Genomic DNA, 25,867 nt, shown 5'->3' on the forward strand with positions numbered 1-25,867 from the left:
CACACTCGGTCTAAGGCTCCTCCCCCAGCTCGAGAAACCCCGCCTCTGCCCCTTGGGAGGGCGCTCCCTCAGCGGTGAAACCGGGTGCCTTGGTGGCGATCGCGCCTGAGCTATTCCAGGCGCTGCAAACCCAACCATAAAGACTAGTAGGGTCGCTAAGGAATTTGGATTTGATTCGAGGTACGATGGAAACCGCTGAAGGGTGACGTGATTTGATTTGACTAATGTTTAAAAATTAATCTCTCTCCAGCTGCCTAGCGAAGAACGGGGGGCGAGAGGGTAAGAGGGGACCCAGTGTGGAGGGCGCCTACCACAGCGAGCTTACACGGGTAAACCCTTAGAACACTTACTTCAGGAACGTAGTGAGTCCTCAAAAAAATTCTGTTTTTCTCCTTGGTGTTATTTGGGATGAGTGCGATTGGCCAAGAGCTTATAGAGGATCTACATCTGTGAATGCATAGGAATAAAAAAGGATCAGGTAGGAGTTACCTCTATTAACCGTTCTTTTTCTGGGGTGCAGAATAAAATTGAAAAGAGAGAAGGGAGCTTTGACTCGAAACTCTAGATACTCCTGTAAGGTTTGAATTTTTAACTAAAAGCATGTATTAACTCAGTACTTTAAAGTATAGAGACAAAAGCACTATCTGAGGTACTCTTTTTAAAATTTAAAAATTTCAAGTTATTTTTAATTGGAGTATAATTGCTTTACAATGTTGTGTTGGTTTCTGCTGTACAACACGAATTGGCCATAAGTAGACATATATCCCTTCCCTCTTGCCTCCCTCCCACCCCCCCTACAAGTATTCTTAAGATATAGAGGAAATAAAAACTGTAATTTTACCCTCTCGTTTCAATTCCAACCCTCCAGAGCAGTGGTTCATGCCCCAAACTGAGAATTTGATGAATGTATCCACTGCCTGACAAATATATATATATTTAGACATAAACTTTTGTGTATAATCTCAGCATTATGGAGGCCCTTTTGAGATAGACTGACCTATTAAATACACTTAAAATGCTATTTTAATAGGCGGCTGTTATTCCACTGTAATGCTAATTATTTATTTAAGCAAGACTCAATGTTTGTGGCTTTTTTTAATTGTAAGAAATACAAACATGAAATTTGATGTAACTAAATATTTGCATATTTCTGAGACTTTTCTTAAGGAGAGATTTGTAGAAATGTAGTTAGGATCCCACCAGAAATATATGAGAATTCCAGTTTATTCAAATATTCCCATACTCTCACCAATATTACCATTATAGTTTTCAAAAAGCCTTTTAATAGGGACTTTATTTTTAAATTTTTATTTATTTATTTATATTTGGCTGTGTTGGGTCTTATGCACTGGCTTTCTCTAGTTGAGACAAGCCAGAGCTACTCATTACAGTGCACAGGCTTCTTATTGTGGTGGCTTCTCTTGTTGTGGAGTACAGGCTCTAGGCACTCCACGCTTCAGTAGTTTCGCCTCCAGGGCTCTAGAAGATGGGTTTAGTTGCTCATTGGCCTGTGGAATCTTCCCGGACCAGGGACTGAATCTGTGTCCCCTGCATTGGCAGGAAGATTCTTTTCCACTGACCCATCTTGCGTGCTCCTGCTCAGTCGCTCTCAGTCGGGTCCAACTCCGCGACCGCATGCACTATAGCCGGCTAAGCTCCTCTGTTCATGGAATTTTTCAGGCCAGGGACTTTGATTTTAATTCCAATCTCTCACAGCATCTACATTAATTCTGATAATCCATCATCTCTACTCTTAATTCTAACCCTTACATTTCTATTGTCAATTCCTAGGCCCCACAACATCTAGTTCCCCAACTCCTAATTCTAAAATCTCACATACCTAACAATTCTAGTTTTAATTTTAGTCTGGAGACCCCTTTAGTTCTCTTGCCAACTCCACTCCTTTTACAGTCCTAATTTCAAGTAACATCTACACACACACACACACAGACACCAGCTGTTTCTATTTTTTAAATTGTAGACTATTCAGAAATTATATGAAAGCATAAAAAAGATCCAACCCAGAGACTGAACCCACATCTCCTACATCTCTAGCATTGGCAGGCGGATTCTTTACCACTGAGCCACCTGGGAAGCCCCTATGCATTATATATATATATATATATTTTTTTTTTCCTAATCAAAAATATCATAGCATGTTATTTGATAACCTAGTGAATATTTGTCATGTCATAAAATGTTTGTCAATAACATAATTTTAATGGCAACATGAAGCATTCCTTTCTTTAACATAATTTTAATGGCAACATGAAGCATTCCTTTCTTTAACATAATTTTAATGGCAACATGAAGCATTCCTTTCTTTAACATAATTTTAATGGCAACATGAAGCATTCCTTTCTTTAACATAATTTTAATGGCAACATGAAGCATTCCTTTCTTTAACATAATTTTAATGGCAACATGAAGCATTTCCTTTCTTTAATGTGTAATTAGCTTTTTGTTCTTTTTTCATTTTAAAAATGTTTGCCTGATTACACATAAATGAATACATTGTTGCAAAACACTCAAAATAGAAACATGTAAAGTTCCTCTTATATATACATATAGAAATTTTGTTTCATTTTTTACTTTTTAAAAATATGAATGATGTTCTATTTTATGTATCATTTTAATTGCTGTATTTGATTACTATGTCTCAAAATCTTTCCATGTCACTATGTATAAGTCTACCTCATTTTTTAACATACTGCACAGCAGTCCATTAAATGAATGTACTAGAGTTATTTAAGTCCCTGATGGCTCAGTCAGTAAAGAATCCCCTCACAATGCAGGAGACAGCCTGCAATACAGTAGACCCAGGTTTATTTCCTGAGCGGGAAGATTCCCTGGAGAAAGAAATAGCAACTCAATCCAGTGTTTTTGCCTGGAGAATCCCATAGACAGAGGAGCCTGGCAGGCTACAGTCCATGGGTTGCAAAAGTTGGACACCACTTGGTAACTAAGCCACCATCACCACATCTATTGATAGATATAAATTGTTTTCAATCTTATACTGTTACAGTACTTTTTTTTTTATAGTGCTGCAATGAAGAATGTGTACATGCTTTTTTGTGCATATGCTAAAGTATTTCTATAAGATAAATATGAAGAAGTAAAATAGGTGGCTCAAACAGCACATTTTGGAATTTTAATAGGTAAAGCCAAACTGCCATTCCAAAAGACCCAGTTTGCACCTCCACCAGCAGTGAATAAGAATAACTATTTCCCTAAATTTTTATCCACGCCGGTATTATTTCAATGTTGTACCAATGTGATGGTTGAAAAATGTCTCCTTATTTGCATTTCCCTGTTTATTATCGAAGTTAAGGAATGTTTTCATATATTTGTTGGCTATTTGCTTGTGTTATTTTGTGACTTTGCCTATTCATATAATTTATCTGTTTTCCAGTTCGATTGTTTGACTTATTAAATTATGTAGTCTGGATATGAGTATTTGTTACAAGTGTTGGAAGTTTTTTTTAATTAGAGGATAATTGCTTTTCAATGTTGTGTTGGTTTCTGCTGTACAACAATGTAAGTCAGCCATACATACTTCCCCTCCCTCTTGAATCTCCCTCCTATCCAACCCCCACCCGCATTGTGCTGGAAATTTTTTTGCAGACTTTCCTTATTTTTAAACTTTGCTTTTGGGGTCTTTTGGGGTATAGATGTTTTACATGTTGGTGTGTTCAAATTTATCAATCGTTTCTTTTATGGCTTTTGCATTTTAAATCTTGCATAAGAATACTTTTCTACTCCAAGATTAGAAACATTGTTTCTGTATTTCCTTGTAATACTTTAGAATTTTATAGATTTAACTCTAATTTGGGGGGATTTTTTTGGTAAATATTTTTCAGTTATATGTTCTAACAATGGTATGCTTCATAGGTGGATATCATTCCATTGTAATACTAATTACCTATTAGTATTTTTTTATAGGGCCCTAAGCATTGATTGAACAGATTCATTCTTTCCATCGATCAAAAACCAATTTCTAAGGAGATATATATAGTTTTGAATGTAAATTATCAGTTCAATAGTCCTAAAATCTATACCAGCATCAATACCATACTTTTTTAAAAAAAATATTTGAGCTTTAAATTATTATTTCATCTCTGCTAGGGCAAGCTCCCCTGTCTTTTTTCCCCACAGATTTCTTGGCTATTCTAGTGCATTTTCTTTTTCAGATAAATTTTTAAATTAACTGGTAAAGTTATATAAGAATTCCTTTTGGGCTTTATATTGAAAAAATCTATTTCATCAAATGGGCGTAGGATATTATATTTGACAAACCAGTCTTTTATTGTCAGATACTCATGTTGTTTCTAATTGTCCACTGTTAATAAGCAATTCTCTAAAGGACATTTAGAAAAATCTTTCCTTACCACTATAATTATTTAACTACAATAAATTTTAGCAAGGCACAGCATATCCACATTTTGGGAGAGGTTGATAGGCATTGCTCAGTGTACTTTGAGAAACATTTTACCAATTTATTAATACATTTCCATGAGGTGTATGGGGTGTCATCTCCCTATCCTGCTCAATGACTGGGCCATTAATTTCGAACTTCTGAAAATTTTATAGAACCCAGGTTTGATTCCTGGGTTGGGAAGATCCCCTGGAGAAGGAAATGGCAACCCACTGCAGTATTCTTACCAGGAGAATCCCATGGACAGAGGAGCCTGGCAGGCTACAGTCCATGGGGTTGCAAGAGTCGGACACGACTTAGTGACTAAACCACCACCACCATACATCATTGTTTTGTTGATGTTAATGCATTTTGTATTTTTCTATTGTTGCATCATAAATTACCACAAATTTAGCCATTTAAAATAACACCTTATTAAAAAAAAAAATAACACCTTATTGTCTCACAGTTCTGTAGGTCAGACATCCTGATGGGCTTGGTTGAGTTCTTTGTTTAGGATCATACAATGCCAAAATCAAGGTGTCCCCAGAATTGGCTTTTATATGGAGTTATCTGGGGGAAGAATCCACTCCAAGTTCATTCAGGTTGTTGTCAGGATTTAGTTCCTTACCGTTGTAGGACTGAGATCCCATGCTCCCAGCTTCTAGAGGCTGCTCACATTTTTCCTTATGTGTCCCCTTCCATCTTCAAACCAGCCCTGGCACACTGAATCCTTTTTTTGTTTGGAATCTCTCTGACTTTCCATTCTACCACTAGCTTGAGAAAACTCTGCTTTTAAAAGATTTATGTGATTTTTAAAAAATTATGTAATTAGATTAATGCTATTGGGGAATAATACAAAATAATCTCCCTATTTTAAGGGGAATATTACAACTGCAAAATCTGTTTTACCAGGTGATGTTAATATAATCACCTGCATGGTATCTCATCACATTCAAAGTCCAGAAATTAGGGTGGGAAATCTAGGGAAATTAAGGTGAGGCTTTCTAGGATTCTGCCTATTACTATAGATTTATTTTCCTAAAAAAACTACAGGAGTCACTCTGGTTGTAAAAGATTCAGCCATTATGGAAATACTGTACATGGAGCAAAACATGAAAAGCATGTTTTACCACCTTTCCCCTTCACTATTACCTCTATTTAGAAGTAGCCTTTTATATATTTTTTGTGCATAATGGGACATCTTTTTGTAACTGGCCATCCTACTTACCTTCCTTGTTGTTATAACTTACCTTCCTTATCAGTTCTAATAGTTTTGCTGTTCATTTTCTTTGGTTTTCTAGGTAGATAATGATTTTCCCTCCTTATCATATTTATAATTCCTATATGCATTTACTTGACATATTATGTTTTATTGAACTTCAACAAAAAATGGTCAAATAGTAGAGGCAACAGTGGACATCTTTGTCTTTCTCCTGGTTTAGTGAAACTTCTAGTAAAGTGTTTCCCAAACTCATGTTCTGGGTGATAATAGATTTTTAATCTATTTAATTATGAATATTTCAAACATAGAGCAGAGCTGAAGGAGTTTTACAGTGAACACTGGTAAATGCACAGCATAAATTTTATCATTAATATTTTGTTATATTTTATCACATAGCTATCATCTGTCTATCCATCAATTAAACCATATTTCTTGGATTTATTTTCCCATTCTACCACTTGCTATTCTCTACTTAATAAATTATTTTCAGCTTTTATATTTATTAATACATTACTCTAGTTCTAAGTTTGATTTGCTGTTTTCTTTAAAATGGCTTATGTTAAATATATGGCTTATTCATTTTCAGTCTTCCTTACTTATTTCTAAAATAATTTAAGATTATACTTTTTTTCTACTTGCCTTTAATATATAATGCTTTCATTCTCATTAATTTCTAGTCTATAATTTTGGTTTTGATTTCTTCTTTGACCATTAGTTATTTATAAGTATTATTTGATTTTCAAAGTGACAGCTTTTGGGGATGCTGTTTTTGTGCTTAGAAGTTAGTTGTATTGCACTGTGATCCAAGAGCATGACTTTCATGATTCCTACTATTGGAAATGTATTGTGCTCTCTTTTGTAACTTATTTCCTTTTGTGATTTCTTTATATATTTTAATGGAATGTTATTTGTATGTATGCTTATGACACTAAGATATTCTTGGTAGATAGTATCTTTTATCAGTATCTCTTTTACCCTATTTAAAACTTTTTGCCTTTAATACTAATATTTCTAACGTTAATACAGTTGCTTATATATGTGTGTGTATATATATATATATATTTATATTTATGCATGCTAAGTCTTTCAGTTGTGTCAGACTCTTTGCAACCCTACTGGACTGTAGCCTGCCAGGCTCCTCTGTCCATGGGTTTATCCAAGCAAGAATTCTTTACCGTCTGAGCTGCCTGCAATGCAGGAGACACGGGTTCGATCTCTGGGTCGGAAAGATCCCCTGGAGGAGGGCATGGCTACCTACTCCAGTATTCTTGTGTGGAGAATCCTATGGACAGAGGAGCCTGGCGGGCTACAGTCCTTAGGATCACAAAGAGCCGGGCACGACTGAGTGACTAACACTTTCACTTTCATATATGTCTTTATTGTTTCTTTTCTGATTAGAATGCCAGACAAATTATTCAAATAGAGTTAACAGTTGTTAGTATGGTATATAGTCTTCCAGATCTTTTTCTATCTATACACTGATAGATATATATATTATAATATAGATTTTTTTCAAACAATAAAAAGGGAGAGAATCATGCTATATCTGTTTTACAACTTGCTTTATTAACAATGTATTCTTGACATGCTTTCTATATCACTGTATATACATCTACCTTACTTATTCTTTTTAACTGGTCTTTGGAGTGAACATTTATGCAAAGTGCCTGGCCCATCACTATCTTTTTTTAAATTCAAATATAACTTCACCAGAAGCCTTCCCTCACCCTGCCCCCCCAAAACTAGACCAAGGTAGCCTATGATGCAATTTCATGATACTCTACTAGTTTACTCCATAGGCACCCAAGACAGTTATACAATTGTGTGATTAATGTCTGTTCCCTCCACCACATACAGACAGACATACACCCTGAACACACAGCTTATAGTGGACAGTAAGCATCTAGAGAGCAGGGACCATGTCTGTTTTGCTTATATTTGTACAATATAAATATAAACACCAAGCACAGTGCCTGAAAATTTTACCTGTTCAATAAATATTTTTGAAGGAATGAATAATAAACAATCCTATGAGGCAAGTATTACAGTTATGCCCATTTGGCCTTGGAGTACAGAATAAAGCAGGTCAAAGGCTAATAGAGTGCTGCCAAGAGAATGCACTTGTTATACCAAACACCCTCTTCCAACAACACAAGAGAAGACTCTACACATGGACATCACCAGATGGACGACACCGAAATCAGATTGATTGTATTCTTTGCAGCCAAAGATGGAGAAGCTCTATACAGTCAGCAAAAACAAGACTGGGAGCTGACTATGGCTTAGATCATGAACTCCTTATTGCCAAATTCAAAGTGAAATTGAAGAAAGTGGAGAAAACCACTAAACCATTCAGGTATGACCTAAATCAAATCCCTTATGACTATGCAGTGGAAGTGAGAAATAGATTTAAGGGACTAGATCTGATAGACAGAGTGCCTGATGAACTATGGACGGAGGTTCATGACACTATACAGGAGACAGGAATCAAGACCATCCCCAAGAAAAAGAAATGCAAAAAAGCAAAATTGCTGTCTGAGGAGGCCTTACAAATACCTGTGAAAAGAAGGGGAGCGAAAAGCAAAGGAGAAAAGGAAAGATATACCCATTAGAATACAGAGTTCCAGAGAATAGCAAGGAGAGATAAGAAAGGCTCCCTCAGCGATCAATGCAAAGAAATAGAGGAAAACAATAGAATGGGAAAGACTAGAGATCTCTTCAAGAAAATTAGAGACACCAAGGGAACATTTCATGCAGAGATGGGCTCAATAAAGGACAGAAATGGTAGGGACCTAACAGAAGCAGAAGATATTAAGAAGAGGTGGCAAGAATACACAGAAGAACTGTACAAAAGAAGATATTCATGATCCAGATAATCATGATGGTGTGATCACTCACCTAGAGCCAGACATCCTGCAATGTGAAGTCAAGCGGTCCTTAGGAAGCATCACTATGAACAAAGCTAGTAGAGGTGATGGAATCCCAGTTGAGCTATTTCAAATTGTGAAAGATGATGCTGTGAAAGTGCTGCACTCAATATGCCAGCAAATTTGGAAAACTCAGCAGTGGCCACAGGACTGGAAAAGTTCAGTTTTCATTCCAATCCCAAAGAAAGGCAATGCCAAAGAATGCTCAAACTACCACACAATTGCATTCATCTCACATGCTAGTAAAGTGATGCTTAAAATTCTCCAAGCCAGGCTTCAGCAATACGTGAACCGTGAACTTCCAGATGTTCAAACTGGTTTTAGAAAAGGCAGAGGAACCAGAGATCAAATTGCCAACATCCACTGGATCATCAAAAAAGCAAGAGAGTTCCAGAAAAACATCTATTTCTGCTTTATTGACTATGCCAAAGCCTTTGACTCTGTGGATTACAGTAAGCTGTGGAAATTCTGAAAGAGATGGGAATACCAGACCACCTGACCTGCCTCTTGAGAAACCTGTATGCAGGTCAGGAAGCAACAGTTAGAACTGGACATGGAACAACAGACTGGTTCCAAATAGGAAAAGGAGTATGTCAAGGCTGTATACTGTCACCCTGCTTATTTACCTTATATGCAGAGTACATCATGAGAAACATTGGGCTGGATGAAGCACAAGCTGGAATCAAGATTGCCGGGAGAAATATCAATAACCTCAGATATGCAGATGACACCACCCCTATGGCAGAAAGTGAAGAAGAACTTAAAAGCCTCTTGATGAAAGTGAAAGAGGAGAGTGAAAAAGTTGGAACTCAACATTCAGAAAACTAAGATCATGGCATCTGGTCCCATCAATTCATGGCAAATAGATGGGGAAACAGTGGAAACAGTGGCTGACTTTATTTTTCTGGGCTCCAAAATCACTGCAGATGGTGATTGCAGCCATGAAATTAAAAGAAAGTTACTCCTTGGAAGGAAAGTTATGACCAACCTAGACAGCATATTAAAAAGCAGAGACACTTTTTAGCTCATTTGGTTGCTGGGGCTGTTGTGTTTCCAGTTGCCAGGTCGCGTATCATGACGTCTACCTTGGAGAACTACATCAACCGAACTGTTGCTGTCATTACTTCTGATGGGAGAATGATTGTGGGAACACTGAAAGGTTTTGACCAGACCATTAATTTGATACTGGATGAAAGCCATGAACGAGTGTTCAGCTCTTCACAGGGAGTAGAACAAGTGGTACTAGTGTTATACATCATAAGAGGCAACAATGTTGCAGTCATTGGAGAAATTGATGAAGAGACAGATTCTGCACTTGATTTGGGAAATATTCGAGCAGAACCTTTGAACTGTAGCACATTGAGGAAAAACTACATATATCGGACAGCTGTAAATCTTTGTACAGAAACTGATTATTCTGAGATTGATGGTCAGAATTTTTAGGAATGTGTAATTGTGGATTTTGACTCCATGTTGATTCGTTGTAATATGATATGTAAATTAAAATATTTCTACATTTTATTGAAAAAAACTTTTTTTTTGGCCTAAATATAAAATAAAAAGCAGAGACATTACTTTGTCAACCAAGGTCCGCCTATTCAAGGCTATGGTTTTTTGAGTAGTCATGTATGGATGTGAGAGTTGGACTCTAAAGAAAGCTGAGTGCAGAAGAATTGATGCTTTTGAACTGTGGTGTTGGAGAAGACTCTTGAGAGCCCCTTGGACTGCAAGGAGATCCAACCAGTCCATCCTAATATTGGAAGGACTGATGTTGAAGCTGAAACTCCAGTACTTTGGCCACCTGATGTGAAGAGCTGACTCATTTGAAAAGACCCTGATGCTAGGAAAGATTGAGGGCAGGAGGAGAAAGGGACGACAGAAGATGAGATGGTTGGATGGCATCACCGACTCAATGGACGTGGGTTTGGGTGGACTCTGGGAGTTGGTGATGGACAGGGAGGCCTGGCATGCTGCAGTTCATGGGATTGCAAAGAGTCGGACACAACTGAGTAACTGAACTGAACTGATGGGTTACAAAGGTGTGCTCATTTAAGTAATTGTCACCCTTTAAGAATCTTCGAGAATCCTCAGAAATAAATGGATAAGGTAACAGTAGATTATAGGTTTTATAATATGTCAGTTGGTGTCACTGGTGGCTCAGATAATAAAGAATCCGCCTGCAATGAGGGAGACCCAGGTTTGATCCCTGGGTTGGGATGATCCCCTGGAGAAGGGAATGGCAACCTACTCCATTATTCTTGCCTGGAGAATTCCATGGACAGAGTACCCTGGTAGGTTATAGTCCATGGGGTCAACACTTAAAGTTTTACCTTTTAAAAACTTAGTTGCATAAGATGAGTGTTCCTTTGGATTGTTAACTGACTTTTTATTTTTATAGAATGCTAAAATGGACATCCTTGTAAATAGCTTTGTACATGTATGCCCTCCTTAAAACAAATGCTGGAAATGGAATTGCTCCAGTGGGTATGCACATTTTATAATTGGATAGCTATTGCCAACTTGCCCTCTAAAAGAAATTATACAAGTTTAGATTCGTTGGACCAGAGTATGAGAGTGATTTTCCCACATACCCTTGCCAAAACTGTGCATTTTGATTCATGTTTTCTTTGCTAGTCTGTTATGTGTAAAGTGGTATGTCATTACTTTCATTATTTTTGATTTCTAGTAAAATTGAGCACATTTTGTTTCTTAGCCATTTGTGTCCTTCCTTTTTCAAATGTGCAGCTTGTTTGTGTTGTTTGCCCATGTTTTCATTGAATTTAGTATTTCCTTGCCAGTTATGAATAGTTCTCTTTTTAAATTTTTTATTTAAAAAATTTTTTATTGAGGTGACATTGACTTATAACATTATGTTTCATGTATACCACATTATATTTCTACTTCTGAATGCACACCAGCATGCTCACCACCAAAATTTATTTCCCATTTATCTTTATACACTTGGCCCCCTTTCCCCAATGTGCATTCCCCCCTGCCCCTTCTCCTTTGGTAACCACTACTCTGTCCCATATATACATGTTTGTTTTGTTTTGGCTTATTCATTTATCTTTTATTGTTTGTTTGTTTGTATTCCACCTATGAGTGCCATCACACAGTATTTGTCTATTTCACTTAGCATAATACCCTTATTATCCACTCATGTTGTCATAAATGGCAAGACTTCATCTTTATTATGACTGGGTAGTATATATATATATATATACACACCATCCTCTTTATCCATTCATCTTTTGTTGGGCAGTTAGGTTTTTTCCATATGTTGGCTACTGTAAATAATGCTGTGATGAACATAGGGGTACACATATCTTTTCAAATTGGTGTTTTTGTATTCTCTGGATAAATACCAAAAAGTGTAATAACTAGATCATATGGTAGTTCTTAATTTTTTGAGAAATCTCCATACTGTTTTCCATAGCAGCACAAAAAAATGGACAGATATTTTGTGCTCATGGATTGAAAGAATTAACATTGTTAACATGTCCATATTACCTAACACAGTCTACACGATTCAATGAAATCCCTATCAAAACCTCAAGGAAATTTTTCACAGAAATAGAACATAAAATTTAAATGGAAGCACAAAGACCTCAAATAGCCAAAGCAATCCTTAGAAGAAAGAACAAAGCTGGAGGTATCATGCTACCTGATTTCAAACTATGTTACAAAGCTATAGTAATCACAACAGCATGGTATTGGCAGAAAAATAAGATATCTAGATCAATGGAACATAGTTGAAAGCCCCAAAATAAACCCATACATATAAGGAAGATTAATTTACAGCAAAGTAGCAAAAAATATACAATGGAGAAAGTTTAGTCTCTTCACTAAATGGTGTTATTAAAACTGGACAGCCACATACAAGAAAAAGAAAACAAAAAAGAAATTAGACTATTATCTCATACCATACACAGAAATAAACTCAAAATGGATTAAAGGCTTGAATGTAAAGCCTGAAACCATAAAATTCCTAGAAGAAAACAGAGGCAGTATGCTCATTGACACAGATCTTAGCAATATCTTTCTAGATATATTTCCTTAGGCAAGGGAAACCAAAGCAAAAATAAACAAATGAGACTACATCAACCTAAAAAGCTTTGCATAGCAAAAGAAATCATCAACAAAATGAAAAGACAACCTACTCAAGGGGAGAAGATATTTGCAAATCATATAGCCAATAAGGTACTAATATCCAAAATATGTAAAGAATTCATACAACCCAACAACAACAAAACCCCAAACAACCAGGTTTAAAAATGGAATAACTCTTTTTATAGTGTAGATAATAACCCTTTGTCTTCCTGTTTCCAATATTTTCCTGAGTTTGTTATTTGTCTTTAAACTTGTAAATTTTTTCTTGGAATATACAAATTTAAAATATTTTCTTTATTTTAATCAAATTGTTATTCATTTCATTTATAATAGCTGGTAAATGTACTATACTTTGAAAAGCTTTCCCTACCTCAAGATTATAAAATTCTTTCTCCATGTTTTTTCCTAGCACTTTTATGTTTCTAATTTTTTACTTTTGAATGCTTGTACCATATAGGTTTTATTTTGAGGTACAAAACAAATGTAGATTTCCAACTTTAATTCTTCCCAATGGCTACCCAATTGTTCCTACATAATTATGTCAAATTAAATTAAATAGTTGTCATTTTACTCATTCATTTGAAATGCCCCTTTATTAAATGCTATATCTCCTAGGTATTTTAGAGTCCATTTCTAGAATCTAATGTTCTATTGTGTAATAGTAAAGTGTGTAAGTGCTGAAGCCAGACTACCTACCTGGGTTTGTACCCAGCTCTGCTACTTATGGTTTCTGAATCTGTAAAATGGGGAAAATAGTATCCATGTCTTAGAGTTGTGATTACTAGATAAGGTTCATTTAGGTACAATTATTAGAGTGGTCCCTGGCACATAGGGAGTACTGATATTTTAAAATATTTATTATTAAAATTTGCATTATCATTTAATCATTTTTCATAGTACATGATAACATCATCTGCATATGATATTTCTATTATCTTGTAGAATGAATCCTGCGCATGCTCAGTTGCTTCAGTTGTTTCCGACTCTTTGCAACCTGATGGACCATAGCCTGACAGGCTCCTCTGTCCATGGGTTTTTCCTGGCAAGAAGACTGGAGTGGGTTGCCCTCCTCTAGGGGATCTTCCCATCCCAGATATCGAACCCATGTCTGCTGCGTCTCCTGTGTTGCAGGTGGATTCTTTACCTGCTGAGCCCTTGGTGAAGTCCAGACTGCTAGGCAGCTTGAATAATTTGCAGATGACCTGTGGCAACTCTACTTATCCTCCTCTCTTATATTTCATCCACATTAGGCATCTTAATTCTAAGCAGTTAGGGATGGGGAGAAGAGGAAAGAAGGGAGAGGAGCAAAACTGTCCCTATTCACAGATGATGTGATTGTCTATACAGACAATCACAAATAAACATGTGTGTGCATGCACACACACACACAAACACACACACTCATTCTCCTGGAACTAATAAATGAATTTAGCAAGGTTCAAAAATGCAAGATCAGCACACAGAAACCAATCACATTTCTATATACTAGCAATAAACAATACTACTTATAATAGCTCCAAAAAATGAAATAGGTAAAATATTACAAAACATGTACAGGATTTATATGCTAAAACTATAAAATGTTGATGAAAGAAATCTCCAAAGACCTAAATAACTGGAGAAATATACCAATGGACTGGATGAGTTGACTACAAAATTTATGTGGACAGGCAAAGGAAATAGAATAACCAAAATTATGTTGAATATATTGATAAAGGTGGAGGAATCACACCATCTGATTTTAAGGCTTAATGTACAGCTCAGTAATCAAGACAGTGTGGTATTAGAGAAGTCACAGACATGTAGAGCAATGCAACAGAATAGAGAATACAGAAATAGACCTACATAAATATGGTCAATTGATTTTTTGACAAGGTGCAAAGAACTCAATGGAGAAATGACAGTCTTTTCAACAAATGATATGTGTGATATTGGAATGATTGGATATCCATGTGTAAGAAATGAACCTTGACCAAAAAACCTCATACCTTGTATAAAAATTAACTCAAAGTGGATCATAGATCTGAATGTCAATAATAAAACTATAAAATTTTTGGAGGAAAACATAGACAAACATCTGGAACTTTTATATTGCTGGCAAGCATGCAAAATAGTACAGCTACCCTGGAAAAGAATTAGGTAGTTTCATATAAAATTAAATATACACTTAACATACATGTATGCTTCTGTGTGCTAAGTTGTTTCAGTCATGTCTGACTCTTTGCAACACCATGGACTGTAGCCTGCCAGACTCCTCTGTCCGCGGGATTTTCCAGGCAAGAATATTGGAGCAGATTGCCGGGCCCTCCTCCAGGGGATCTTCCAGACCCAGGATTGAACCTGCATCTCTTACGTCTCCTGCATTGGCAGATTCTTTACCACTAGCACCACCTGGGAAGTTAATGGTCCAATAATCCCAATCCTAGGTGTTTACACTGGAGAAATAAAAACTTATGTTCACACAGATACTGTACACAAAAACTTAGAGTGTTCTGTTCATAATCACCAACATCTGGATAATAACAAATATCCTTTGTGGAATGAATGGATAAACAAACTGTGGTACATTCATCCAGTGGAATATTACTCAATGATAAAAAGGAAAGAACATGCAACAACTTGAATCAATCTGAAAGGTATTGTGCTGAGTGAAAGAAGATGATCTCAAAACATTATACTTTCATTTATATGACAAGGATAAAAATATAGTGATGGAGAACAGATCAGTGGTTAGGAATGGGAGGAGGGTGTGACTTCAAAGCAATAGCACAAGTGAGTTTTCTGGGGCAGTGAAGCTGTTCTGTATCCTGTTTACAGTGGCAGTTACACAAATCTATGTGTGTGTTAAAATGGAACTGTATACACAAAAATCAAATTTCCCGTCTGTTAATTAAAAATAAAATACAAAAAAAGATGCTAGAATTAGAATGACACATGCTATGTCTTTTGGGTCAGTACACAACCGCAGCTTTGTTTAACTGTTTTAATTTTAACAATTTCTTCTGAAAATTCTAAGCTCACTATAAAATATCCTAAGTACAGCTAGGCCTCTGTACTCAAGCTAGTTAACCCTGTCATGTCCTGCAAGTGCATCAGTTAGAATTCTTTCAGTTGCAAGTAACAGCAAAGCCAACACAAAGTGAATCAACCAGTAAGGCCATTTGATTATCTCCCATATATACATGTGCTCAGTCACTTAGTTGTGTCTGACTCTTTGCAACCCCATGAACGGTAGCCCACCAGGCTTCTCTGTCTATGTGTTTTCCCAGGCAAGAATACTGGAATTTCCTACTCCAGTGGATCTTCCCAACACAGAGATCCAACCCATGTCTCTCGCATCTCCCATATTGGCAGGCAGATTCTTTACCACTGAGCCACCTGGGAAGCTCCACATATACATAGATGGAGGTATTCAAGAGTAGATGATTCAACAGCTCAGCAACATCATTAAGTACTGACTTACTTCCATCCTGTTCCACGATCCTCAGCCTATGGTCCTTCACCTTATGATCCTGAGATGGCCACAACTACTCAGTCATCATATAGTCTTATACCAATGTCAAGAGGCTAACTGCCATGTATCCCTTATTATGACTAAGAGAAACTTTCCCCATAAGCCCCCTGCCTTAGCTCAATGGCCAAAAATCATGTCTCATGCCCATGCTGAAGCCAACAATTTGGCAAGGTAAATAGAATTACCAAGATTAGTTGCCTTAGACAAGTGCCACTTGCATTATGGCCCCTGGACTGGTACTAGTCTGCAAACTGTTAGTTACCAACTAGGTTTAGAAATTGAGATTATACATTCAGGAACTTTTAAAAAATTGAAGTATAGTTGATTAACAATGTTGTGTTAGTTTCAGGTGTAGAGCAAAGTGATTCAGTTATATATATTTCAGTTATATATATTTTTATTCTTTTCCATTATAGGTAATTTTAAAATATTGAATATACTTCCCTGTGTTATACAGTAGGTCCTTGTTGTTTATTTATTTTATATAGAGCAGTGTGTATTTATTAATCCCAGACTATTGATTTATCCCTCCCACTTTCCCCCTTTGTTTTCTATGTCTGTTGTTTAAAAACTTTAATAACAAGTTGACTAAGTAGTTGTTATGTCTTTTGAATATAATAAAAATTGGGGGCTGGCATTTTGTAGGCAGGTCTTCACTTGAGAATCCCAGCTCCCAAGATGCACAGGATTACTCTAAATATTCACAAAAGTGGGGACTGTATTAGGAAGGAAAAAAGTGAAGGATGTCGTTTGGGTAGGGTACCAACAATGTGGGCCATGCAAAAAAATTTATGGGAATGATGTTACTCCTAGAAACCCTGGAAAATTCCAGACAAGAACAGATTTGGGGTCCAGTGCTGCAGAGCAGTCTCTTCTTTTGGCTTCACTTTTATATTTACCTGTGGTGCTACCAGTCTCAGGCAAGAGAGTCTTGAGCAGCCAGCTGGAGTTGTGCCTCTCCTAGGAAGCCACACCCCAAAACCTGTTTCCCAGCTGGCAACATTACCTGTGTTTTTTGTAATACCAGAAAGTCCTCCTTAGAAGGCTATAATTGGCCTACATCTGCCATTCTTACTCACAACAGCAAAAACAAAAGCAAAAGAGAAAAAAATCCACTAGACATGCCAAATTAGGCACAAACAGTCAGCTGGCCACGGTGACTCACTCTGTAGCCTGTGACAGGGGCTCTCAAACTATTCTGAGCTCAATTCACAGAGTAAGAAATATATTTGACATCACAACTCAGTACACATGTACCTGCACACACATGCACAAACACATACCTGAAATCAGCGTTTCATAAAACAGTATTTACCGTGTGTAATACAACTCTTTTTAAAAAATTGTACTTTTTTTTCGTTAAAAAATTATGATCTCCATCCCACTAAATTAATGTCACTACCCACCAATGTGTTACAACCTATAGTTTAGGGGAAAAAATGCCCTTAAGTGGGGAGATGTAATGGTTTTCAATTACAGAGGCCTTTAGAGTGGCTACCAGTGTCTCTGTGTGCAATGTTGTAGCTCCATTTGCATCTGTGTCAACACTTGAGCCTTAACACCAAGACAGTGTTTCTACAGCCTCATCTTTCTACTCATAAGCTTCGCTGACCTCAGAGCTCTGGCTTCCTAAATCACCTGCCTTAGCAGTAAGAAGGCCAGAGGCTCTCCAGGCTGTTCATGGAGCCTGAGTTGCCCTAGCAACACTTGACTGTAATTGACTCCCGCTGTTACCTGCCAACCTGCTTCTCCACACTGCAGGCTATGGTCCCCTTTTCTTCTGCCTTTCATAACAATCCTTCCATCCTTGTTACATAGACAGATGTCTGCTTATCCTTCCCCCTCCTGATACATGGTCAGATTCTTGGCACATACCTCCTTGGTACCCTCCACATTGCCAAATACTTGCTCTGACATGATTAAATACTTTTGGATATAGATGATTTGCATGTCTTTCAAATCACAAACAATATCTTAATGCTGGGCAGTTTAAATCAGAGGTCACAAGCTCAAATGTAGGCAAGGGCTAGGTAGGTCACACAAAAGTCTACATGGACACTGTGCCTCTTCCTAAGAGGAGCAATGCCTTTTCTGTCCAGCTGATTTTGCCATACAGAAATGCACATCCATATGGCTAGAATCTCCTGATTTTTCCAGAGAAGCCATAAAGTCTGAGTTTTTACATGATTTCTACCAATTTTTATATACTGACAAGTAATTTAAAAATATTTTTAAAAATTCTTATGAGCCAAATCAAACACATCTGTAGACTGGATCTGTTCAGCAGGCTACCAGTTTGCAAGCTCTGCTCTAAGCTCTCCTCTATCCTCTATCTTGCATTTGGACTTGAAGTCTTCTGCCATCTAGGGCAAAAGAAGAAAAACCACCACCAATAACTGGGCTTAAATTGACTTTAAACCTCTTTCTCCCAGATGGCCACAGTAATCAGGCAAGACTCTTAAGAGGTGTTCATGGAGTGAAAGCAGTAGGTTCCACTGTTTTTACTGGGCACTAGAGCACCTATTTCTACATATCACTGTGTTCTTATTTGTTCCAGTCATGTAGTGAGAATGTAAGGCTGGCCACTGGAGAAAGCTTGATCTCTTGGGGAGGGAGCCCTTCTCTTGGTGCCTTTGCTTTGACCATACTTATTAATTACATAGTATTTCCCTTCCAAGTATTCCCATCTGTACCTGAAATAGAAGCTTCTGTCCTTTCATAAGTATTGGGAAGAGAACTTAGCACCCACTGTCCTACTCCTGCCTTTACCCACCTCCTTCCCACAGTGACTGATGGATGAGATTCCAAAATGTCTTTGCAGGCTTATTGCCTAGCCCCTGTAGAGCATTCTGCTCTCTATTTTTCAGAGATGCCTTGTTCATATCATGCTTGTGTCCTCCTCTCTCCCCCTGCATATGGTCAGCCCCACTTGGGTGAGCTCAGCAGGGTGAAGGTCTGCTGTACAAACCCACCTATTTCCTCGGTAAGTTGTAGTCTAGGCTTGGGATGAAAAAGTTGAAAACCTGATTCAGACTGCAGGCCACAGACCCATTCTCCAAGCCAGTCTTGTCAACAGTAACTTTCAATATTCATATATATATATATTTCATATATATATATATATATATCCATTAGTTTGAAATTCAAAGGGAGATAATGATGTGATTATAGGGCCTTTAGAGAGATCCCATGGGTCAAAAAACTCTAGGAATGGTTACAAGGACTGGCATTTGAGATCTAGAGTAATATTTGAGGGAGGCAGTTCTCCTTGTGGGAATATGGTGGCTGGCATGCATAGGTGTTGCAACTGCTTTTTTCCCCATAAGAGTAGGCACCTTAGAAAGCACTGGCCATGCATATCATTGACTATGGGAATTTGCAGAAGTTTATATTATGATTGGCATCTGCAGGCATACAACTGCTTCTAATAGATGGCAACTTTAGAAGGCATAGGCCTCATAGGTTTTTGACTTTATAACTGTGGCTGGTGTCTAAAAGCAGGTGGGCCCAAGTGGGTCCTAGTAAGAACAGACTGTGCATGCTTTTGTGGTAGAAACAGGGATTAGGGTATCAGGAAAAGAATATTTTGGTACTTGTTAAGGTTTACCTCAAAACAGCTTCAAAGCAGCATCAGAGGACTGAAAAATTTTTACTCCCTTTTTCTTATTTCTTAGCCAGGACCATAGGCTGGGGTTTTTACCTACAAAAGTAACTTAAGTTCCAGGTGAATACTAAGAAGTCAGATTATATCTGTACATTCAGTAGGAGGAATGCGATCAGCACTGTTATCTTGATTTGAATTACATCCTATCCCAGAGGCAAGGGAAAACTCTGGAGGAGCTGCCTTTTTTAATTTTTGCGGCATATCCACAGACTCCTAGACCACCACACATATACCATCTCCACATGATCTCAGGCTGGCTCTGGATTAACTAATAACATAAACCACGACCATGACTTTGGATTTCAAAGACCCAGACTATGGGCTTAACCTAGGAAAACAGATGATTTTTATCAAGGTACAACTAGAGAAATGAGAGTCCTTACCATATATAGGCTACAGCATCTTCTTGTATTGAGGTGGAGAAACATGTCTTAAAATGATTAAAATTCCAAACACTAAGTAAAAATACTTTAAAGACCACCTTCTCAAAGAATATGGTTTACTCACAAAATCAAGGTACTGGGTTTCTTTCAGAATAATGTTTCACAATAATATATTTGTGAGTGATATGACATGATGTTTGAGATTAGCTTAATATTCCAGGCCACATTCTATAGTGGCTCAGACAGTAAAGAATCCACTTGCAATGCAGGAGACCTGGGTTTGATCCTTGGGTTAAGAAGAGCCTCTGGAGAAGGGAATGGCTACCCACTCCAGTATTCTTGCCTGGAGAATCCCATGGACAGAGGAGCCTGGCAGGCTAAAGTCCATGGGGTCACAAAGAATCAGACATGACTGAACAACTAACATTTTCACACGTTTTACACATGTATGAACCCCATTGTAACCACAAATCAAAGACCTATTAATACAATAGATACACAAAAATCAAAAAGAAAGAAGCAAAAACATACTACTAAATAAAGTCATCAAACCATATGTAGAAACAAAATGAAGAAGAAATGAACAGAGAATAATGACCAGAACCACTGTGAAACAGAACAAAAATGAAAATAAGTACATAATTATCAATAATTACTTTAAATGTCAACAGAATAAATGCTCTGATCAAAAAACTTAGGGTGGTTGATTGGATAAAAACAACACCCTTCAATATCCTGCCCACAAGAGATTCACTTCAGGGCTATTAGACACAGACTGAAGGAGGCAAGGATATGTCATTTGTTGGATCATAGAGAAAGCAAGGGAATACCAGAAAAGCATCTACTTCATTGACTGTGCTAAACCTCTGACTATGTGGATCACAACAAATTGTGGAAATTTTTTAAATAAAGAGATGGGAATACCAGACCATCTTACCTGTTTCCGGAGAAGCCTGTATGCAGGTCAAGAAGCAACAGTAAGAACCAGACATGGAACAACAGACTGGTTCAAAATTGGGAAAGGACTACAACAAGGCTATATATTGTCACCTTACTTATTTAATTTATATGCAGAGTACATCGTGTGAAATGCCAGGTTGGATGAATCACAAACTGGAATCAAAATTGCCAGAAGAAATATCAACAACCTCAGATATGCAGATGATACCACCCTAATGGCAGAAAGTGAAGAGGAACTAAAGAGCCTCTTGATGAGGGTGAAAGAGGAGTGTGAAAAAGCTGACTTGAAACTCAACATTTAAAAAAAACTAAGATCACAGCATCAGGTCCCATCACTTCATGGAAAATAGAAGGGGAAAAAGTGGATGTAGTGACAGATTTAATTTTCCTGGGCTCCAAAATCAATGCAGACAGTGACTGCAGCCATGAAATTAAAAGATGCCTGCTCCTTGGAGGCAACTCTTGTGGATGCAGCTAGCACAAGGCTATGGAGTGCTGAGCCATGCGTCATGCCCTGGGCTGCCCAGACTAGTGAATAATACAGTCAAGATGGCTAAAGGTGATCCCGAGAAACCAAAGGGCAAGATGTCTGCTTTTGCCTTCTTTGTGCCGACGTGCAGAGAGGAACATAAGAAAAACCCCGAGGTCCCTGTCAATTTTGCTGAATTTTCCAAGAAATGCTCTGAGAGTTGGAAGACCATGTCTGGGAAAGAGAAGTCTACATTTGATGAAATGGCATAGGCGGATAAAGTGCACTATAATCAGGAAATGAAGGATTATGGATCAGCTAAGGGAGGCAAGAAGAAGGACCCTAATGCCCCCAAGAGAACACTGTCTGGATTTTTCCTATTCTGCTCTGAATTCTGCCCCAAGATCAAGTCTACAAACCCTGGCATCTCTACTGGAGATGTGGCAAAGAAGCTGGGTGAGATGTGGAATAAGTTAAGTGACAGTGAGAAGCAGCTATACATCAACAAGTTCGCAAAGCTAAAGGAGAAGTATGAGAAGGATGTTGCAGACTATAAAGGGGAGTTTGATGGCACCAAGGGTCCTGCTAAAGTTGCATGGAAAAAGGTGGAAGAGAAAGAGGATGAGGAGGAAGAGGAGGAGGAGGATGAATTAAAAAAAACTGTTGATCTGTCTCCTTGTGAAAACCTTAGAGTAGCGAGCACCATGATTGACACACCTCTCACCCAAGACATGTCTGTTGCCCTCATTAGGTTTAATTACCCAACTGGATCATGATCATATTGTAGTCTCTCAAAGTGCTCTAGCAATTAGCAGTGGTTTACATGAAGTGGCCATGGGTGTCTGGAGCACCTGGAAACTGTATCAAAGTTATACATATTTCCAAACATTTCTAAAATGAAAAGGCTCTCATTTTCTCCTCACTCTGTGCACTTTGCTGTTGGTGTGACAAGGCATTTAGGATGCATGAGACAAGTGCTCGAGGCTGGTGCACTGGGAAGATCCAGAGGGATGGGATGGGGAGGTAGGTGGGAAGGGGGTTCAGGATGGAGAACACATGTAAATCCATGGCTGATTCATGTCAATGTATGGCAAAACCCACTACAATACTGTAAAGTAATTAGCCTCCAACTAATAAAAATATTTATGGCATTTTTTTTTTAATTTGTAAGGTGGCGTGTTAACTCTATGGTCATTGGCTAGAATTCCCAGGTTCTCAAGTGATTACATATCTATAGTTTGTAAAAAAAAAAAAAAAAATAAGACAAAGCAACTGAGATACACTCTTGATGCTCCTTGCTTGGTGTGGAGGCTGTGGGGGTGATGCCTTCTGGAGGGGCCATAGCTCAGGGCGTGCACTGTGAGGCTGGACCTGTGAACACTGGAGTGGGCCTTTAAGAAGATATACTATTTAAGGTGGAAAAAAGAAGGATTTTCTTAGGAAAATGTGATCTTGAGAACAAACTACACAGAGATGAAAGGGAAATAGAAGATACACTTAAGAATCTAAAACTTCTTAAAGATGTAACTAGAAAAAAAAAAGATGTAACTAGAAAAACAAGGATATTTTAATTGTTACTAAGTCAGAGATGTTGTTTGGGTCCCAAAGAAACCAAGAAGAGATAGGGAGAGAAGAAAAAAAATGCATTGGAATTACTCTAACCACAAGAGTCCATATCTAGAATGCTATGAGCAGTTATTCCCATAGAAAACTGTTCTCCAAAAGCTGACCCTAGACAGTCTATATTTAGAGCAACTGGGGGAAAACCCACATAATATAGGCAAAATGTGCCCTCCCCAAAGATGTTCACACTCTAATTCCTAGAACCTGTGAATATATTACACGGCAAAAGGGACTTTGCAGATGTAAATAAGGGTACAGATTTTAAGATGGGAAGATTATTCAGGTTTTTCTGGGTGGTCCAATTTAATAACAGGAGCCCTTTAAAAGCAGCAAACCTATCCTTGCTGTCAGCAAGAGAGATACTGCAGAAGTCAGAGGGATTCCAAGGGTAAGATGTAGGGGTCCATGTGCAAGAACTGGAAAGAGCCCTTTAGGAGCTAAGGGCTACCTTAGCCTGTCAGATGAGAGCTGACAAGGAATCACAGTCCTCAAGTCTACCAGAGTACAGAACTAGATTTTAACAACAACCTGAATGAGCTTGGAAACAGATTCCAGAGCCTCTGATAAGAGCCCAGCTGGCCAATACCTTGATTATGGCCTTGTGAAACTCAGAGCAGAGAAACCAGTTGAGCCAATCCAGACTGCTGACCTACAGAACAGTGAGATAACAAATTTGTATCACTAAATCTTGAAATCTGTGATAATTTGTTACAACAGCAATAGAAAAATATTATATGCCATAATATTAAGTGCATATAAAACAGTTAAACAGATTTATGAAAGGGAGACAAGAATATCATAAAGTACTTCAAGCGTTTTATTTATTTTTTGGAAGCAATATAAAATATTTATTCAAATTTTATACATTTATAGAGATCTTTACTTCAACCATTTTTTTTTTTTTTTTTTTTTTTTTTTTTTTTATTATTTAAGACCTTTATTAACAGGTGCTTGCAGTTTGTTGACTTTTTTTTTTGAAAAAATCAAGCTGTAAACTTTTATTACAAATTAAAAATGAGGTTCTTAAAAATCTCAACTTGACCAGATATGAAACAATTTAAAAACCTTTAAAGGTGTATTGAGAAAAAACAGGCTTTTTTTTTTTTTTAAAAAAAACACGTTTGTCATTACCAAAAAGAGACGTCTTTAGGTAAAAATAATAAAAACCCCATGCTGCATAGATAATGCAGATAGTTCTAGTTATCTGGTCAACAGGCAAAAAGCAAGCACTTAAGGTCTTCAGCTCCAATCTTTTGTTCATTTCTTATTGCTGGAATTTCATATTCATTTCTTCTTGTTGGATGACTAAACCGGATGATGGTAGAGATGGTAAGCCGGCATTTACTCAGCCCCGCCCTGCTCAGCCTCGGGAGCGGACGAATTCTCAGCTGGTGGATCGGCTGCTTTTGTCTCTTTGCCATCTTGTGGTTTAGGGTTTTCTGGGCGTCTGCGTCGGTAATTGAAGTTGCGGCGGTACCGACGTTGAGGTGGTTGCTGACCTTGGGTCTCATCTCCTTGATTTTCCTTATCTTCTTCATTGCCGTCCTCTCTGGGCTGTCTTTGGCGAGGAGGGCCCCTGCGGAATCGTGGTCTATAACCCCGATACATATTCTGTCTCACTGGTCTACCTTGTTCTCCTGCACCCTGGTTGTCAGCACCCTCCATCACTTCTCCCTGCACAGGAGGGTTGGAGTACTGTGGTCGACGCCCATAGGGTCTCCGCATGTAGTAAGGTGGGAACCTCCGCCTGCGGTAGGGCCGGCGCTGTTGGGCCTGGCCTTCGGGAGCGCTCTCCGATCCCTCATTCTTTTCCCCACTCTCACTATTCTGGTAATTCTGCTGGTAATTGCGTGGAGGACCCCTGCGACGTGGATAGCGCCTATAATGGTTACGGTCTGCTGCGTATTTACTGCCTTGCACTGGAACTCCACCAGGGCCATTTTAGATGAGTTTCAAGGCAACGAAGTTATGTGTGAACATGTTCTCCTGGGCAGAAGTTCAGAACATGCATGGACTTAGGACACCAAGAGAAAGAAGCAGGGAAGATGAGACACATAACAAGAGAATGGGGCCAGACAGTAATAGATTGAGTTAAGCCTAGAGTAGACATTGATTTTAGTGGTGGAATTATCCAATTCTGGGAAGTGAAAGTAGATAAGAATCATTGAACTGTGGATTATTGATCTGCTTTTTCAGATCCAGAATTTCTTTTTTCCCCCTGCCTAGTTTTATTGAGGCATAATTGACATAACACTTTTATCACACCTTAGGAAATGAACAATAATATTCTTACAATAAAATTTTAATATCTTCTAATAATATCATCCAAACCATATTAAGATTTCCCTAGTCGTCCCCCAAATGTCTTTTTTTCATTTTTAAAACCAGGAGCCAGTCAATTTCCTGTAATGTATTTTGTGGTCTCTTTAGTTTGTTTGAATTTGAAACATTTGTTCCACATTTTTATAAAATAGTTTTGAAGTTAAAGAAAATGGACAGCTGAGCTTGAAAACTGACAACAAAACAAGGAGCTCCCCAGGGATCAGCAACAGAGGGAGCCCAGTCTAATCACAATCGC

At 37.9% G+C, this 25,867-nt stretch overlaps 2 protein-coding genes and 1 pseudogene across 2 annotated transcripts; 2 read left to right on the forward strand and 1 right to left on the reverse strand.

Moving 5' to 3' along the window:
- Positions 1-9,551: 9,551 nt before the first annotated feature.
- LOC122435426 (U6 snRNA-associated Sm-like protein LSm8) lies at positions 9,552-10,111 on the forward strand. Its single transcript, XM_043459594.1, has one exon. It carries the CDS (start codon positions 9,641-9,643, stop codon positions 10,007-10,009), a length of 369 nt encoding a protein of 122 aa, XP_043315529.1. The 5' UTR covers positions 9,552-9,640; the 3' UTR covers positions 10,010-10,111.
- Positions 10,112-21,746: 11,635 nt separating this feature from the next.
- On the forward strand, positions 21,747-22,442 carry LOC122435558 (annotated as a pseudogene).
- Positions 22,443-24,399: 1,957 nt separating this feature from the next.
- Positions 24,400-25,230, reverse strand: LOC122435559 (Y-box-binding protein 1-like; the record flags this gene model as incomplete). Its single annotated transcript, XM_043459742.1, has 1 exon — positions 24,400-25,230. A coding segment is annotated over one exon (600 nt), but the record flags the coding sequence as incomplete, so codon positions are not given.
- Positions 25,231-25,867: the final 637 nt, after the last annotated feature.

The sequence above is a fragment of the Cervus canadensis genome, chromosome X (assembly GCF_019320065.1).
Source record: "Cervus canadensis isolate Bull #8, Minnesota chromosome X, ASM1932006v1, whole genome shotgun sequence".
NCBI lineage: Eukaryota > Metazoa > Chordata > Mammalia > Artiodactyla > Cervidae > Cervus > Cervus canadensis.